This window comes from Trachurus trachurus (assembly GCF_905171665.1).
Source record: "Trachurus trachurus genome assembly, chromosome: 13".
Classification (NCBI taxonomy): Eukaryota; Metazoa; Chordata; class Actinopteri; order Carangiformes; family Carangidae; genus Trachurus; species Trachurus trachurus.
This window is the reverse complement of record NC_139892.1, coordinates 31,202,663-31,218,691: the sequence shown is the minus strand read 5'-3', so window position 1 is coordinate 31,218,691 and position 16,029 is coordinate 31,202,663. Positions and strand designations below refer to the sequence as shown.

General features: G+C 40.5%; 2 protein-coding genes across 2 annotated transcripts; both read left to right on the top strand.

Moving 5' to 3' along the window:
* Positions 1 to 1,514: 1,514 nt before the first annotated feature.
* LOC310996350 (extracellular calcium-sensing receptor-like) lies at positions 1,515 to 4,972 on the top strand (the record flags this gene model as incomplete). The annotated part of the gene is made up of 6 exons (XM_083985726.1): positions 1,515 to 1,744; positions 1,849 to 2,146; positions 2,257 to 3,051; positions 3,221 to 3,448; positions 3,584 to 3,707; positions 4,059 to 4,972. 6 exons carry the CDS (start codon positions 1,515 to 1,517, stop codon positions 4,970 to 4,972), a joined length of 2,589 nt encoding a protein of 862 aa, XP_083841852.1.
* A 739-nt stretch (positions 4,973 to 5,711) lies between these two features.
* Positions 5,712 to 15,461, top strand: LOC310996349 (uncharacterized protein; the record flags this gene model as incomplete). The annotated part of the gene is made up of 11 exons (XM_083985725.1): positions 5,712 to 5,966; positions 6,141 to 6,953; positions 7,040 to 7,264; positions 7,412 to 7,538; positions 7,646 to 8,554; positions 12,190 to 12,409; positions 12,498 to 12,786; positions 12,951 to 13,763; positions 13,906 to 14,100; positions 14,335 to 14,458; positions 14,548 to 15,461. The coding sequence occupies 11 exons, from the start codon at positions 5,712 to 5,714 to the stop codon at positions 15,459 to 15,461; spliced, it is 4,884 nt and encodes a 1,627-aa protein (XP_083841851.1).
* Between the last annotated feature and the right edge of the window lie 568 nt (positions 15,462 to 16,029).

Sequence of the window (16,029 nt, the reverse complement as noted above, 5' to 3'; positions counted from 1 at the left end):
ACTTTGGCCTCTATTATGCTCAAAATATCACTACACATGCTTTGCAACATCCACCAGTGCCTTACTACACAACACTGTTAATATGAGAGAGCAGTGCAAATGTGTGTTTTTTGTCACGTAGCTCTGTTCAAACTGGCTTCCAAGCTCAGGACTGTTTCCATATCAATGAAGAGTGCTCCTCATCTGTATATTCCGCACAACCATCAAATTCAAAATGTTCTTCCATCTCTTCAACATGATCCGGACATATTCTCCTTCTTCCACTTTCTGCATCGAGGCAGACTGGGCATGCACTTGACAGTCAACTAGTAAGGTCTACCAAGAAAGCCAGTATGAACAGGGCTACGTGACAAAACCACACATGTAGCACTGCTCTCTCATATTAAGGGAGTTTATGCACAGTCAGTGTTGTGTGGTAAGGCACTTGCGGATATTGCAAAACATGTGTCGTGATATTTTGAGCATAATAGAGGCCAAAACCATGGTTTTAAAGTTCTGCCCCCATTACTTCGCTGTTTAACTGTGTGACAGTTGAGGGTCCTGTCATAATGCCTCCAATTGATCATGCATCCTGGCTACTTGTTCAAGGGGCTGTCCCGTTGGCCAAGTGGTTAGCGCGCATGACTTACCCGGGAGTCCGGGGTTCGAGGCCCGTCTGGGCCCTCTTCACCTTGCCACAACTGGAATGTTGCACAGCTAGCAGGAGGAGAGCTAGGTCCGGGCTGCACACATTTTTCTTAGGTCTTTTCCTATGGTAGCATTCGGGGACCTATAGAGCTGTAGAGCGTTATTTAGAAAATGACTGGAATTCTCCTTCAAGAATCATGTGGTGTTGTATGGGTTGCCCACAAATGGCAAGAAAATATCAAATGCAGGCTTAACCTGTCTGTATTTGTACTGATTTGTACTGACCCAATTATTGCACCTTTGGAGGAAGTGTGTCAATGGGCTTTATGCACAGCTCTACTACTTCCTGAAATAAGCCAGCTCGTTTATTTCCTGTCTTACATTATTGGACCAACTGATTAATCCAGGTGTGTCTGACCATTGTTGTGAGGTCAGACACACCTGGATTAATCAATTGGTCCAATAATGTAAGACAGGAAATAAACGAGATGGCTTATTTCAGGAAGTAGTGGAGCTGTGCATAAAGCCCATTGTTTTCCATTTTAATTACAGTAACGTCCATCACACATCAAGTGTAAAGTACATTTTCAAAATTTGAAAATGATCTTTAAAAGTTGAAAAGAAATGTGGCTCAATTGAAAATTATTGTCCTATACAGTAACACAACACACATACCAAAGATACTTGAACATGGCTAGTATCGCAAACCCTTTTTCTGTTTAGGCACCTCCCTCCTCTTGTCCCAGTGTCAGGGTCAACAGAGGTGAAACATTGCTTATCTATAATTTTTTTTTTTATGCTGCTCCAAAATGCATAAATACCAGTGCAAGACTTACAATAAGGTAGATGTGATCAGACTCAGCTGTTTAGATCTCCCAGTCAGTAAGATGTCCACACAGGTGTGGTCAGAACAGGGTTGGGCATTTTTACAGCTCTTGTTGGTAGTGGTTTTCTCTCAGGCTGAAGAGCCAGTCTGCAGGCAGAGAGGAGATTCTGAGACTCCTCAGCTATCTAAGGAAGGAGACACTATATTGGGGGGGATCTTCTCTTTCCACAGCAGCTGGAAAGACAGGAAGGATAGCTACATGCACAAACCACTACCACTGGAATGCACCAGGTAAATTATAAATGAGAAATATTCCCAGTTGTGTTCATTAATGCTTTTGTTACAGTATGATATGGGCCACCACTAATGCAGCTGTTTAAATTGGCATTATCAAGTTTGAATTTCAGAGAGTTCCAGTTTGCCCAGGCTATGATTTTTGCAATTGAAGAGATTAATAACAGCACAGACCTACTGCCTGGTTTTTCTCTGGGCTATAAAATGTATGATACATGTGGCTCTATTGCCAGAAGTGTGAGGGTTGCATTGGCCTTGGCCAATGGTAATGAAAATGATTCTGCACCTTCTGATGCACCCTGTACCAGACCTGCACAAGTACTGGCCATTATGGGAGAAACCTCTTCCTCTCCCTGCATGGCTATAGCTACTGTCATTGGACCTTTTCATATCCCAATGGTGGGTAGATTTGGTAAATATGTTATGTTTGTAAAAAGTTTGTAGCCTATTGTGTAATTCAAATCAGCTGTTTGGAACAAATATGATTGTGTGAATATATTTTTTTTTAGATCAGCCACTTTGCCACCTGTGCTTGTCTCAGTGACAAAACCAAGTACCCATCCTTCCTCAGAACAATACCCAGTGACTACTACCAGAGCAGAGCCCTGGCCCAGTTGGTCAAGCACTTTGGTTGGTCATGGGTTGGAGCCATTAGAACTAATGATGATTATGGTAATAATGGCATGGCTATATTCACAGAGACCGCAGAGCAGCTGGGTATCTGTCTCGAGTACTCAGTGTCTTTCTTTAGAACAGATCCGCCAAAGAAAATACAAAAGATAATTGACATTATCAAGGCTTCCACCTCAAAGGTGATCGTAGCTTTCCTCTCCCACATGGATATGGATGTGTTAATACATGAGTTGTCCAACCACAACTTGACTGGATACCAGTGGGTCGGAAGTGAGAGCTGGATCTTTGATTCCCAAATTGCAGAAATGGATAAACATCACATTCTAGATGGTGCAATAGGCCTGTCCATCCCTCAAGCACATGTCAGCGGCATGAGAGAGTTTATACTTGATGTGAAGCCGCTAAATTCATCTAGTAATGAAATATTTACAGAGTTCTGGGAGACATTATTTGGCTGTAAGTTTAAGCAGTTTAAGTCATCTGCAGGGAATCAGAGAGAATGTACTGGAAATGAGGATCTGACTGGGGTGCATAACAGCTTCACTGATATGTCACTCATGCCAATATTCAACAATGTCTACAAAGGAGTGTATGCTGTGGCCCACGCACTTCACAGTATGATTGGCTGTAATGAAGCATGTGACAAGAAGGTGCAGCTCGATCCATTCAAGGTGAGTTAAACATAAACTACATGAAACCTAATTTTTACATGAGGTCACAAGAAAAGCAGATCTAGTGTTTTTAAAAATGAGTATTGCACTCTGTCTATGAGGCTGTTGAGCCTACAGGCCTACAATTTGTTTATCAGATAATTGACTAAATTAAACCTTGTTCTCTTAGATTTTACAGCACATAAAAGGCATTCAGTTCAAAACAAAGGAAGGAGATGAAGTTTACTTTAATGAGTATGGAGACCCAGCAGCAAAGTATGAAATTATAAACTGGCAGCCAACAGAAAATAGCATTGTGAACTTTGTCACAGTCGGCCTTCATGATGCATCTTTACCTGCAGACAAACAACTGAATCTTCAAAATATATCTTTAATTTGGACACAGAACTCAAAACTGGTAAATTAATTATAGTATAATTTTTGTTATATTGAACATACTGCTTTGTTTAAGTGCTTCAAAATGGACATTTGCATTGACAAGAATTTGCCATGGCGAATGTCAATGCAGACCTCTCATGTTTTTTTCATGCAGGTGCCTGTGTCAGTTTGCAGTGAGAAATGTCCCTCAGGAACTCGCAAGGTTCTCCAGAAAGGAAAGCCTGTCTGCTGCTATGATTGTATAAGATGTGCAGAGGGCGAAATAAGCAACAAAACAGGTGTAGTACTATTTTATGTGAGGCTTTTGTACTGAATTTACAATAAAACAAAGGTGTAGAAGTTGTCAGGTTCACATGCAGTTTTGAGCATTCTGTATCCATGTCACTACGTCAAATGTTATGTCCTAAACTGTGATACACAAGTATTAAGAAATCCATCAATGTATGGAAATGTCCATAAAGTTTCTTTAAGGTTGGGACCTTAAACAACCTTCATTTGTATTTAAGACACTGTTTTAGCATGCAGTGAAGTATCTATTACCTGGTGATCATGTAGCCTACTTTCTGTACTGAAAAAGATTCAACATAAACAAAACAGAACTGAGCATAACACCTGCTTTCACTTTTCAGATTCTATCACCTGTGTGCGTTGCCACCCAGAGTTTTGGTCAAATGAAAGAAGAGATGCCTGCGTAAAGAAGGAGGCAGAGTTTCTCATGTATGAAGAAATTATGGGAGCATTGCTCACTGCTGCCTCCCTGTTTGGATCGTGTATGACTGCTGTTGTGGCATTCATTTTTTTCAGATACAGGAAAACTCCTATTGTCAGGGCTAACAACTCTGAGCTGAGCTTCCTTCTGCTCTTCTCCTTGACCCTGTGTTTCCTGTGCTCTCTGACCTTCATCGGCCGGCCCTCTGAATGGTCCTGCATGCTGCGACACACTGCATTCGGCATCACCTTTGTCCTCTGTATCTCTTGTGTTCTGGGGAAAACTATAGTGGTGTTAATGGCCTTCAGGGCGACACTTCCAGGCAGTAATGTGATGAAGTGGTTTGGACCTGTACAGCAACGACTCAGTGTTCTGGCTTTCACACTCATACAGGTTCTTATATGTATCTTATGGTTGACCATTTCTCCTCCTTTTCCATTGAAGAATTTTAATGAATTCAAGGACAAAATCATCTTAGAGTGTGATCTGGGCTCACCTGTTGGCTTCTGGGCTGTGCTTGGATACATAGGACTTCTGGCCATGTTATGTTTCTTTCTTGCATTCCTGGCTCGGAAACTTCCTGATAATTTTAATGAAGCCAAATTTATCACCTTCAGCATGTTGATATTCTGTGCAGTCTGGCTCACTTTTATTCCAGCTTATGTCAGCTCTCCTGGAAAGTTCAGTGTTGCTGTAGAAATATTTGCCATTCTGGCCTCCAGTTTTGGACTTCTAATTTGTATTTTTATTCCAAAATGTTACATCATCTTACTGAAGCCAGAGAAGAACACAAAAAAGAATATGATGGGGAAGGTGGCACCAAAATCATTCTGAAAAGTTCTTATTTGTGATGAGAAAGGCACTCCATGTCATAATAATTTGTTACGTCTCAAGTAGACATTTCATTGAAATAATTAATCATATTGTGTAACTGAAATATGTTTTACTTTTTATTTTTAAATAATTAGACACATAGCATATGGAGGTCATAGTATTTTATATAATCATGTCAACCAATATGCCTATGTACCAGTATACGCATATAAACTTCACACAATTAAACAATTTCTAAAATGTAAAGAAAGAATAAAACCTATTGTCATGGTCAAAAACACATTTGGCTACTTGTTTGGTTTCATATCCCAAGGGATGAGTTCAACCCCTCCTTGGTGAAGGTGTATAAAGCTCTATTGTGAGATTCTCAGTGTGTTGGTTAGGCCTGCAGGGCAGAGCTATGCCTTTGTGGAGACTGCTCCTCTTGGCTCTGCTAATAGGCAAGGTAGACTCTGTGTGCCAACTGCAAGGCTCAGTACAACCACCTGAACTGGCCCAGGATGGTGACCTTATTATTGGGGGCATTTTTTCATTCCGCACAGGGCAGGATTATGTAACTAACTCATTTCAGACAGTACCGGAAATACGAAAGTGCAAAAAGTATGTATGTTTTAAATGGCTTCTGTACTGTATGTGTATTTTTGTACTGAATTTGATACATTAACATACTGATATATTATTTAACGCTGTTTTTCACCACCCCAGCTTCAATTTTAGAGAGTTCAAATTTGCTCAAACAATGATTTTTGCCATAAGTGAAATCAACAAAAATCCTGCAATACTGCCTAATGTTAAACTTGGCTACAAGATTTATGACAACTGTGGAACTATGGACATACTGAGAGCTGCACTGGCACTGGTGAGTGGACTAAACAGAGAAGTCACTGATGACAATTGCACGAAAGCTGAGACAGCCCAAGCTATCTTGGGACATTCAGGATCAAGACCAACTATTGCATTTGAACAGGTTGTTGGAAGGTTTCAGATACCTGTGGTAAGTAAAAGAGCTATAGGACATTAATGTGTTTATTGACCTGATCTATACTTACTGTACATCACTCTGTTTTGCAAAATTGTCACTATGGGATCAATTTGAATTGTGATTATACATGATTGTTAAAAGCATTCTCTGCCTCTGCCAATAATATATTTTTATATTTCATTGCAGATTAGTCATTTTGCCACCTGTGCCTGTCTGAGCAACAGAAAAAAGTATCCCACCTTCTTCAGAACTATACCCAGTGACCACTACCAGAGCAGAGCCTTGGCTAAGTTGGTCAGGCACTTTGGATGGACCTGGATTGGGGCTCTAGCTGTAAATAATCAATACGGCCTCAGTGGCATAGCTGCATTTATCCATGCTGCTCAAGAATATGGAGTGTGCATTGAGTATTCTGAAGCATTTTCATCATCAGATCCACCTGACCGTCTGCTGAGAATAGTAGAGATTATTAAACGTGGCACCTCCAAAGTTATTACAGCTTTCATGTCTCATAGAGAAATTAAGTTACTGTCAGCAGAGTTGTACAAACACAATGTTACAGCTATACAGTGGGTTGGCAGCGATGCCTGGATCACAGATCACTCCATCACTGACAGTGAGGGTCACAGCATCCTGGTGGGTTCACTAGGCTTCGCTGTCAGCCGGGCTCAGATCCCAGGGCTGGAGGAGCACCTGAGGCAGCTCCACCCCTCACAGTTCCCTGACAGTGAGTTTGTCAGGGATTTCTGGGAAGAAAACTTCAACTGCTCTCTCGGTGACACTGCAAACACACCAGGACAGCCATGCAGTGGATTTGAGAGCCTACAAAATGTTGAATCACAGTTCACAGACGTGTCTGAGCTGAGATTCACTAACAATGTGTACAAGTCAGTTTATGCAGTGGCTCACACTCTTGACAACCTGTTCAAATGTGAGGACGGTCAAGGACCATTTTTAAATGGAAGCTGTGCTGATATTAAACACATTCAACCATGGCAGGTGAGGAACCATCAGTCAACTGTGACAGTGGCAGTTTGTGACAGCAGAAATCATTACATCTCTATATACTTTAACTTCCTTACTAGGTTCTACACTATCTCAGCACTGTGAATTTCACCACTGTGGAGGGGGAAAGAGTTTATTTTGACAGCAATGGGGACTCACCGGCAAGATATGAACTTGTTAATTTACAAAACAACAACGGAACCATGGATGGAGTGACCGTTGGCATTTATGACGCCTCTCTTCCAGAAAGTCATCAGTTTATAATGAGTAACATCCAAGTTGTCTGGGGAAATGGGCTGACTGAGGTGAGGCAGAGAGTGAAGTATGAACTTATCTGTTATATGATTTACTGAAAATTGCTAATAACTATGATTCTTGGGTTTCATAATTCTGTATATTAAACTTTACATATAGTACATATTTCATACATATTGTGTTTATGAACTTTTTAGGAAGTGCCTGCGTCAGTCTGCAGCGAGAGCTGTTCCCAAGGAACTCGTAAGGTTCTCCAGAAAGGAAGGCCAGTGTGCTGTTATGATTGCATACCCTGTCCAGCAGGCGAGATCAGTAATGTAACAGGTAAACAGACAACATATCATTGTATAATCTCCTGTTTGAATAAAACCAAATGCAGTTTAACGTCCATTTAGTCCATAATTATCAATATTGTTTTTTTCACTTTTCAGATTCAATAGACTGTATGAAATGTCCACCAGAATACTGGTCCAATAGCCGAAGAGACGCCTGCATCCCCAAAGCAATAGAATTTTTTGCATATGATGAAATCCTGGGGACGCTGTTGGCCTTCTTTTCTTTGCTGGGAGTTTTTGTAACTATGATCACAACATTAGTCTTTTACTGTCACAAAGAAACCCCACTTGTAAGAGCCAACAACTCTGAGCTGAGCTTCCTGCTGCTCTTCTCCTTGACCCTGTGTTTCCTGTGCTCTCTGACCTTCATCGGCCGGCCCTCTGAGTGGTCCTGCATGCTGCGACACACTGCGTTCGGCATCACCTTTGTTCTCTGCATCTCTTGTGTTCTGGGGAAAACTATAGTGGTGTTAATGGCCTTCAGGGCGACACTTCCAGGCACTAATGTGATGAAGTGGTTTGGGCCTGTACATCAGAGACTCAGTGTTCTGGCTTTCACTCTTATACAGGTTTTAATTTGTATACTTTGGCTGACTATCAACCCTCCCTTTCCCTTCAAAAATCTGATGCTCTATCAGGACAGAATTATCTTAGAGTGTGCTCTTGGCTCAGCTGTAGGCTTCTGGGCTGTGTTAGGATACATAGGACTCTTAGCGGTATTATGTTTTGTCCTTGCCTTTTTAGCTCGAAAGCTGCCTGATAATTTCAACGAAGCTAAATTTATCACCTTCAGCATGTTGATCTTCTGTGCAGTCTGGATCACCTTTATCCCAGCATATGTCAGCTCTCCTGGGAAGTTCACTGTGGCTGTGGAGATATTTGCTATTCTTTCCTCGAGCTATGGTTTGCTCTTCTGCATTTTTCTCCCAAAATGTTTTATAATTCTGTTTAGACCTGAGCAGAACACAAAGAAACACATAATGGGAAAGACATCTAACGATATACGTTATTAAGCACTGTCATTTCATATTTAATTAAATTTTCTTTATTGCTACAGTGTTCGCCTTGTGAAAAAAACACCTCTGTGCTCTTTTGTGTGTTGTTGAATAAATCTTTGAATGTATTAAAATGGCTCTGATGTTATTCATACATTTATGCTGCATCTAAAGTAAGTTGGAAAATCTGAGAAAATTGCCTAAGCATCTTCTGACATTGTAAATATAAGTGAAATATTTCCATATGTCCAGAAATACACCTCCATTTGAAACATCACATATCAAGTCACTTGATTAAGTGTTGGCTGAGATACAGTATGACTTGAATTTCTTGGTTGGTATCTTTTGTTGCCTATTTCAAAAATTAAGAGTCCAAAACTGACCTCTGACGGTATTATAAACAATAACTATGTTTTTAAGACAAGCACATAAACCGAACCATATTTATTGCAATGCCCCCTAGAGGTTACCTGACACCAATTATTCTGATTTTATTTGGAATGGGTATCCAGGACCATAAGGTCTGGATTAATACAAAATAAATAAATAAAAAGCTGTTACTGAGATATGACTTCTCCTGTCTGGAAGTTCAACATTTATGACTGGCTGTGATTTATATCAAAAATCAATCTGATGACCTTTACTTGGTCTGAAGATTGGTCAAAAACAAATAAAATAAAAGATCCATGTGGTGTCCCTACATTACCCAAACTGTCACATGCAGAACAGATTCTGGGTCACATAAACCCGACCAATTAAATATATTTAAAAAAAATTGAGTACTGTGGCATTTTGTATTTTTGGTCTGAGAGTATTGAAAGTATTGAACGGGTGATACAGAGATTAATCCTTCTTGACCCAAATCATTGTTGGGATTAGCACATTCATTGTAATGATGATGATATGGCGATGACCAACGGAGATATTACTAATAAATGTGCAGATCTTACATTCACCTAATGATCAACATACATAAGTGTCATTTTCAGTTTTCTTAAACATCCATAGGGAATCTGAAAACTGAAACAATAGTAACTTTATCTGATAAGATGATGAAAAGGTGTACACTGTGCTTGGCATGGAAAAATAATACCTGTGGTATAAAAATAGTTTTTAAGTTTTTAGTTTAATCTAGCACTATACTGGAATAAAGTTCTGATAAGGGTCACCAAAACAAAAGGGCTGCAGTCAACACCCTGAATTCCCCTGACATGTATACTAAAAAATATTTGTTCCGACACTGTTTCTCTCAACATCAGATATATGATGCAACATGACAGAATAGGTTACATGTTTAGATAAAAACAACACTGGAGAAAAAACAGAACAAGACAGATAAGTCCCCATCTGTTTTGCACATGGCTAAATTACCCAGTGGCTTGAGTCTCGTGGGAAAACTGCCACAGGGCCCCATAACACAAACACAACTGATTGCTTGAAGTGGAACAACAGGTGGCATGTTGCTTCAAGCTGACAAACAGGGTTAACTAATCAACACCTTTGTCACAACATGTAAATGTTAAATTTAAATCAATTAAGGGATTGTTTTGATGTCTCATACCTTCCATGTTTGTGTTTTCCCCATAGCTTAGGTCAACTTTATCATGCCACTGTTTGTCTTATTAACAATCTAAACTAACATTGTAACTTAAAAAGTTTGGCTAACTGTAATTATTTAATTTAATTTAATTTGATTAATTAGGGGTGGGGGTGGGGGTTTGAGTAGGGGTCCTTAGGCTACTTTAGCTTACTGCTTGTCTTTTCTGTAAAACGTGTAGTTTCTGCCCATAAGGATATAGGTCCAAACATAATTGAGTGTTAAAAACTCTAAATGCAAATTTCAGTGTATTTTCCTGATAAAACTCACATAGTTTCAAACACTCACAGCCAGAAGCATCTCCGTACAACCACAGTCTTAGCTGCTGGCCAGTCTTGATTAAGGACACCACATTGATGGAAGGTTCGATCTGTGTGGCACTTTTCTCTCCCAGATTAACCCTACTTGTTACAAGTTTATTTATCTAACCTTTAGGCCTCATTCAGCCATAGTTTTGAGACTAAAAACCCTATTCACAAAGTGGGCCTTTTAGTGGGCCTTATCCGGAATGACATCAGACTGCTAACACTAATATATACAACCATTGAAATCGCCTGTCTACATGTATGGTTTTAATTCAAATAATTTCAGTTTACAAAAAAAAGGTTTACTCAAAAATAAATCAAGGCCTAATGTTCTGCCAAAAATGAAATATCCTGTTTAAGAGTTGAACTGAACTTCATAAGACAGCCCTGCCTTAGAGTGTACCTGTTCACTTACCACCTACTTTTCCTGAACTTCCAGCTAATTAAGGTCAGTGTAAAGTGAAATAAGATTTGTTTTCTGAGTTAGCCACATAACATATGTATTATTACCCATGCCAAATTTGAATACTAGAAAAATTTATTTACAGTAGTAGGTGAAATTAGATATTAAAATAATGACAACATCAAGCAGTTCTCTCAGCTTTGGAAGCTGGGGGTGTGTGTCTGCTGCAAGCACTGAAGCCACGCCCACTCGCTGAGCTTCGTCAAATTTCGCCTGTCAATCAAATACCATCCAACGATGTTAATGGATGCTAACTGTCATACCTGAGCAGCTATGGGTTTGAGCCTCAGAGTCTGAGTCCAGCCCTGATTCTGAATATTTCAGATACATGCACTTGGCAGCAAAGAAAAGTAGTAAATACAGTCAGGGTGAGGCGCTGGAGCCGCCGGCATCAGCACGGGAGTCTCAGCTAGCCCTGATAGCGGCTGAGCCACGCAACCAGGACTAGCGGAGACTCCCGTGCTGACGGCGGCAGCCCTCATAGTCATCACGGCATAGCCCTCAAGGCTCCTGTTGCCGGTGGCAGTCAGCTATCGGCCTGACGCTCCAGTGCCCTCAGTGCGTGTATCCACTGCTAAGCTGGAGTCCCCAAAAAAAACAGAAAAATCCATGTCCTCAGAAACGTTTTTGCCCTCAAACTCCATTTTTCACCTGTTTTCAGTGGCCATATTCTAACTTAACTAATCAGAATTGTCATAGCTAGCACATAGCCAATCACCGTACCCGACGGCTCTAATCCTCCTCCGACAGACGCTCCCGACTTTGAGTAGATACAAATAAACAAAAGAGAATTGATGAGTCTTGGATGTTAGCAGTGAAATTAATTCACATGGATAATAAAATCAATTGAAAAATTATTATAGAAAGTACAAATATTGTCATATGTTTTTTTTACTACATGATGAAGATTGCTGATGTACCACAGTGTCAGCGCCAGATTAACTGAAGTATAGTATTGAGACCTGAAGAAACAGAAGCTGCTCAACATAGATTTGAGATGTAAAGCTTCAGCACTGTGTTATTATGTCTGTGACCTCTCTAGTTTTTGGGGCTGACTCAGATACCATCTATCAAAACAACAATGAAATAAGATACATAAACAGAAAAATATATTCATACATTCTGTATAATGTACATGCCACACCTCTGTTTCTTTTTCCCTGGGGGATGTTACACCCCAAAACAACAAGTCCATGATCGTACAGTAAGTGTGGGCATGAACTAGACTGAACATGCATTGGCAGGGTATAAAGTGTGCAATGGGTGATAGGTGTTATAAGCCAGCCTGCAGGACAGAGCCATGCCACTGCTGAAGCTGGCTCTCCTGCTTCTTCTGATCAAGAGGGTGACTCCTGTATGCCGGCTGCAGGGGATGGTACAACCACCTGAGCTGATCAAGGGTGGAGACTTCATCTTAGGTGGCATTTTCACCTTTCGCACTGGGTACAGAGGCAGTGTGCCCACGTTTCAAACCCTACCCAATCATCCGACATGCCTGCAGTAAGTTTACGCTTTTGTGGTTTAACATTGATTTTGTTCTATTGTATGCCTTCATTGATCGTTTTTTGTTCAAATGCTCTTTTTCTAGCATCAATGTGAGAGAATTCAAGTTTGCCCAGACCTTGATCTTTGCAGTTGAGGAAATAAATCAAAATCCTGCTATTCTCTCAAACCACAAACTGGGCTACAAGATATACAATTCCTGTGGAATGACAAATATTATGAAGTCTGCTATAGATTTAGCAAATGGTCAGATGGAGATCATAGATGAGAAGAACTGTACAAAGGCTGACACTGCCCAGGCTGTACTGGGCCATTCTGGCTCTGCACCAACCATGGCATTTGCTCGGGTTATAGGAAGATTTCAGATACCAGTGGTGAATATAACACTTTTGTTACATGTTAACATATTTCATTTTTGACGGAGAATTTCTCTAAACTAGAGTCATTTGTGAACCTGTCTAGATTCTAAAGATCATCTTTACTTTACTGGACAACTAATGTGTAATGAACAAATATTTGTTAAACTTCTTTGCCACAGCTCAGCCACTTTGCAACCTGTGCATGTCTGAGCAACAGGGAGGAGTTTCCATCCTTCTTCCGAACCATTCCCAGTGATCTTCACCAGAGCAGAGCCATAGCCAAGCTAGTTAAGCTCTTTGGCTGGACCTGGGTGGGGGCAATAAGTAATAAAAATGACTATGGTATCAATGGGATCAACACATTTATGCAAGCTGCAAAAGATGAAGGAGTGTGCATTGAGTATTACCTGGCATTTGAACAAACAGGTCCTCCTCGTGACTTAACCAAAGTAGTTGAAACGGTGAAGCGCTCCACCTCTAAAGTCATCGTGGCTTTCATGTCCCACAGAGAAGTTAATGTTCTGGCAACTAAGTTGTACTTACAGAATGTCACAGGGCTGCAATGGGTTGGCAGCGACGCCTGGATCACTGATCAATCTCTGACTGACAGTGAGGGCCACAGCATCCTGGTGGGCTCCTTGGGCTTCGCTGTCAGCCGGGCTCAGATCCCAGGGCTGGAAGAGCACCTGAGGCAGTTCCACCCCTCACAGTTCCCTGACAGTCAGTTTGTCAGAGATTTCTGGGAAGAAACCTTCAATTGCTCTCTCAATTTTGCTGCAAATGCACAAAGAAAGCCATGCAGTGGGTTTGAGAGCTTACGAAATGTTGAATCCTATTTCACGGATGTTTCAGAGCTGAGATTCACTAACAATGTGTACAAATCAGTTTATGCAGTAGCTCACGCTCTCCACAACCTGGTCACATGTGAAGAGAAGAAGGGTCCTTTTCATAACGGCAGTTGTGCAGATACCAAACACATTCAACCATGGCAGGTAAGGAATGAAAAAAAAGGTTATTGATCTGTTATCCCTGTTTTGTTTACAGGGTATGTCCCATGAAACTCAGATGTAACTTGTGTTATACACTGTTACAAAGAAAAGACTGACCTGCTCTCATCTCTCCTCTTCCCGACAGGTGCTGCATTATTTGCAGAATATCAACTTCACGACTAGTCAGGGTGAGAGAGTGACTTTTGACCAGAATGGAGATTCACCTGCAAGATATGAGCTCATAAATTTACAACATGTATCATCAGGGACCATGCAAGTCTCCACAGTTGGTGTGTTTGATGCCACTCTGCCCCGTGAGCGTCAATTTGTAATGAATGGCGTGAAAATAGTTTGGGGTGGAGAAAGTCAAACGGTACATGTTCATATTGCTTTTTTCTCATATTTCTGGGTTGTTAGTCACAATGGCATACTGCATAATATCTCATAATCCACAATAGCAAAATGAGATAATATTTTTTAATGTTTGTGAAAATTCAATTGGCATGAACACCACGGAAATGAAAAAGTGAACACACTTTAGATCACATGCAACTCTTTCATATTCCTGCAGCAGGTGCCTGTGTCAGTGTGCAGTGAGAGCTGCCCTCCGGGAAAACGCAAAGTACTGCAGAAAGGAAAACCTGTTTGCTGTTATGACTGCATACTGTGTGCAGAGGGAGAAATTAGCAACAGCACAGGTTTGATTTTGAAAAAGTAATTTTTTCACATTACAGTACATAAATTACCAGATGATCTAATCAACCTCCATCGTCTCTTTCCAAAACAGACTCTTTGGAGTGCCTCAAATGTGCCATTGATTATTGGCCAAATGCCAGAGGAGATACATGCATCCTGAAGGAAGTTGAATTTCTGTCCTATGGAGAAATTATGGGAACAATTTTAACATTCTTTTGTTTGATGGGAGTGGTTTTGACAACTGTGATCGCATTAGTGTTCTTTCACTTCCGGGAAACTCCTATCGTCAGGGCTAACAACTCTGAGCTGAGCTTCCTGCTGCTCTTCTCCTTGACCCTGTGTTTCCTGTGCTCTCTGACCTTCATCGGCCAGCCCTCTGAGTGGTCCTGCATGCTGCGACACACTGCATTCGGCATCACCTTTGTTCTCTGCATCTCTTGTGTTCTGGGGAAAACTATAGTGGTGTTAATGGCCTTCAGGGCGACACTTCCAGGCACTAATGTGATGAAGTGGTTTGGGCCTGCACAGCAGAGACTCAGTGTTCTAGCTTTCACTCTCATACAGGTTATAATTTGTATACTTTGGCTGACTATCAACCCTCCCTTTCCCTTCAAAAATATGAGCCACTATAAGGGGAAGATTATACTGGAGTGTTCCTTAGGATCAGCTGTAGGCTTCTGGGCTGTGTTAGGATACATAGGACTCTTAGCTGTATTATGTTTTGTACTTGCTTTTTTAGCCAGAAAGCTGCCTGACAACTTCAACGAGGCTAAACTGATCACCTTCAGCATGTTGATTTTCTGTGCAGTCTGGATCACCTTTATCCCAGCATATGTTAGCTCTCCTGGGAAGTTCACTGTGGCTGTGGAGATATTTGCCATTTTAGCCTCTAGTTATGGGATGCTGTTTTGTATTTTTTTCCCCAAATGTTATGTTATTTTAAGGAGGCCAGATCAAAATACCAAAAAGCATATAATGGGCAAAACAAAAGAGATTCAATATTAATTATAACATAAATGTATTGTTGATAAACCAGTGTCTGTTAATGTTCTTAAGTCAATTTTGTTTCCATTATGTCAAGAGATCTGCCACTCTTCCTTACATACAATATTAAAGGTGTTGTACATGGTATATAGTAGGTAATCAATATTTCAGCATCCCCTTTCAGCAATTTACATTTACTTTCTTTCTATTTCTCACAAGTGCAAGCATGTTATTCATCTTATTTTTTATTAATTAATATATAGTATATTAATAAACCCTGAACAGTTGAATAAGCTTTTCAGGGAAATATAGACCTCCTCTGTATCTTTTAATTGAATAAATTGACTATTATTTATGCTGCTGTACTTCTTTAATCTACATCATTTGTTTTAAAAATGTGTCAGCTTTTTCTGTCTTGATTTGGCTGAGAAATATACATCTTTAGATATCAAGTCAAGTAATTTTATTTGTCCCAACTTGGGCAATTCGATTGCAGTAGGTGTAAGAAAATTAAAAACCATTACTGTACATGCAACCGTCACACATACAGACACAGCCATCACATAAAAACAACCGGCAGTTCTATCTA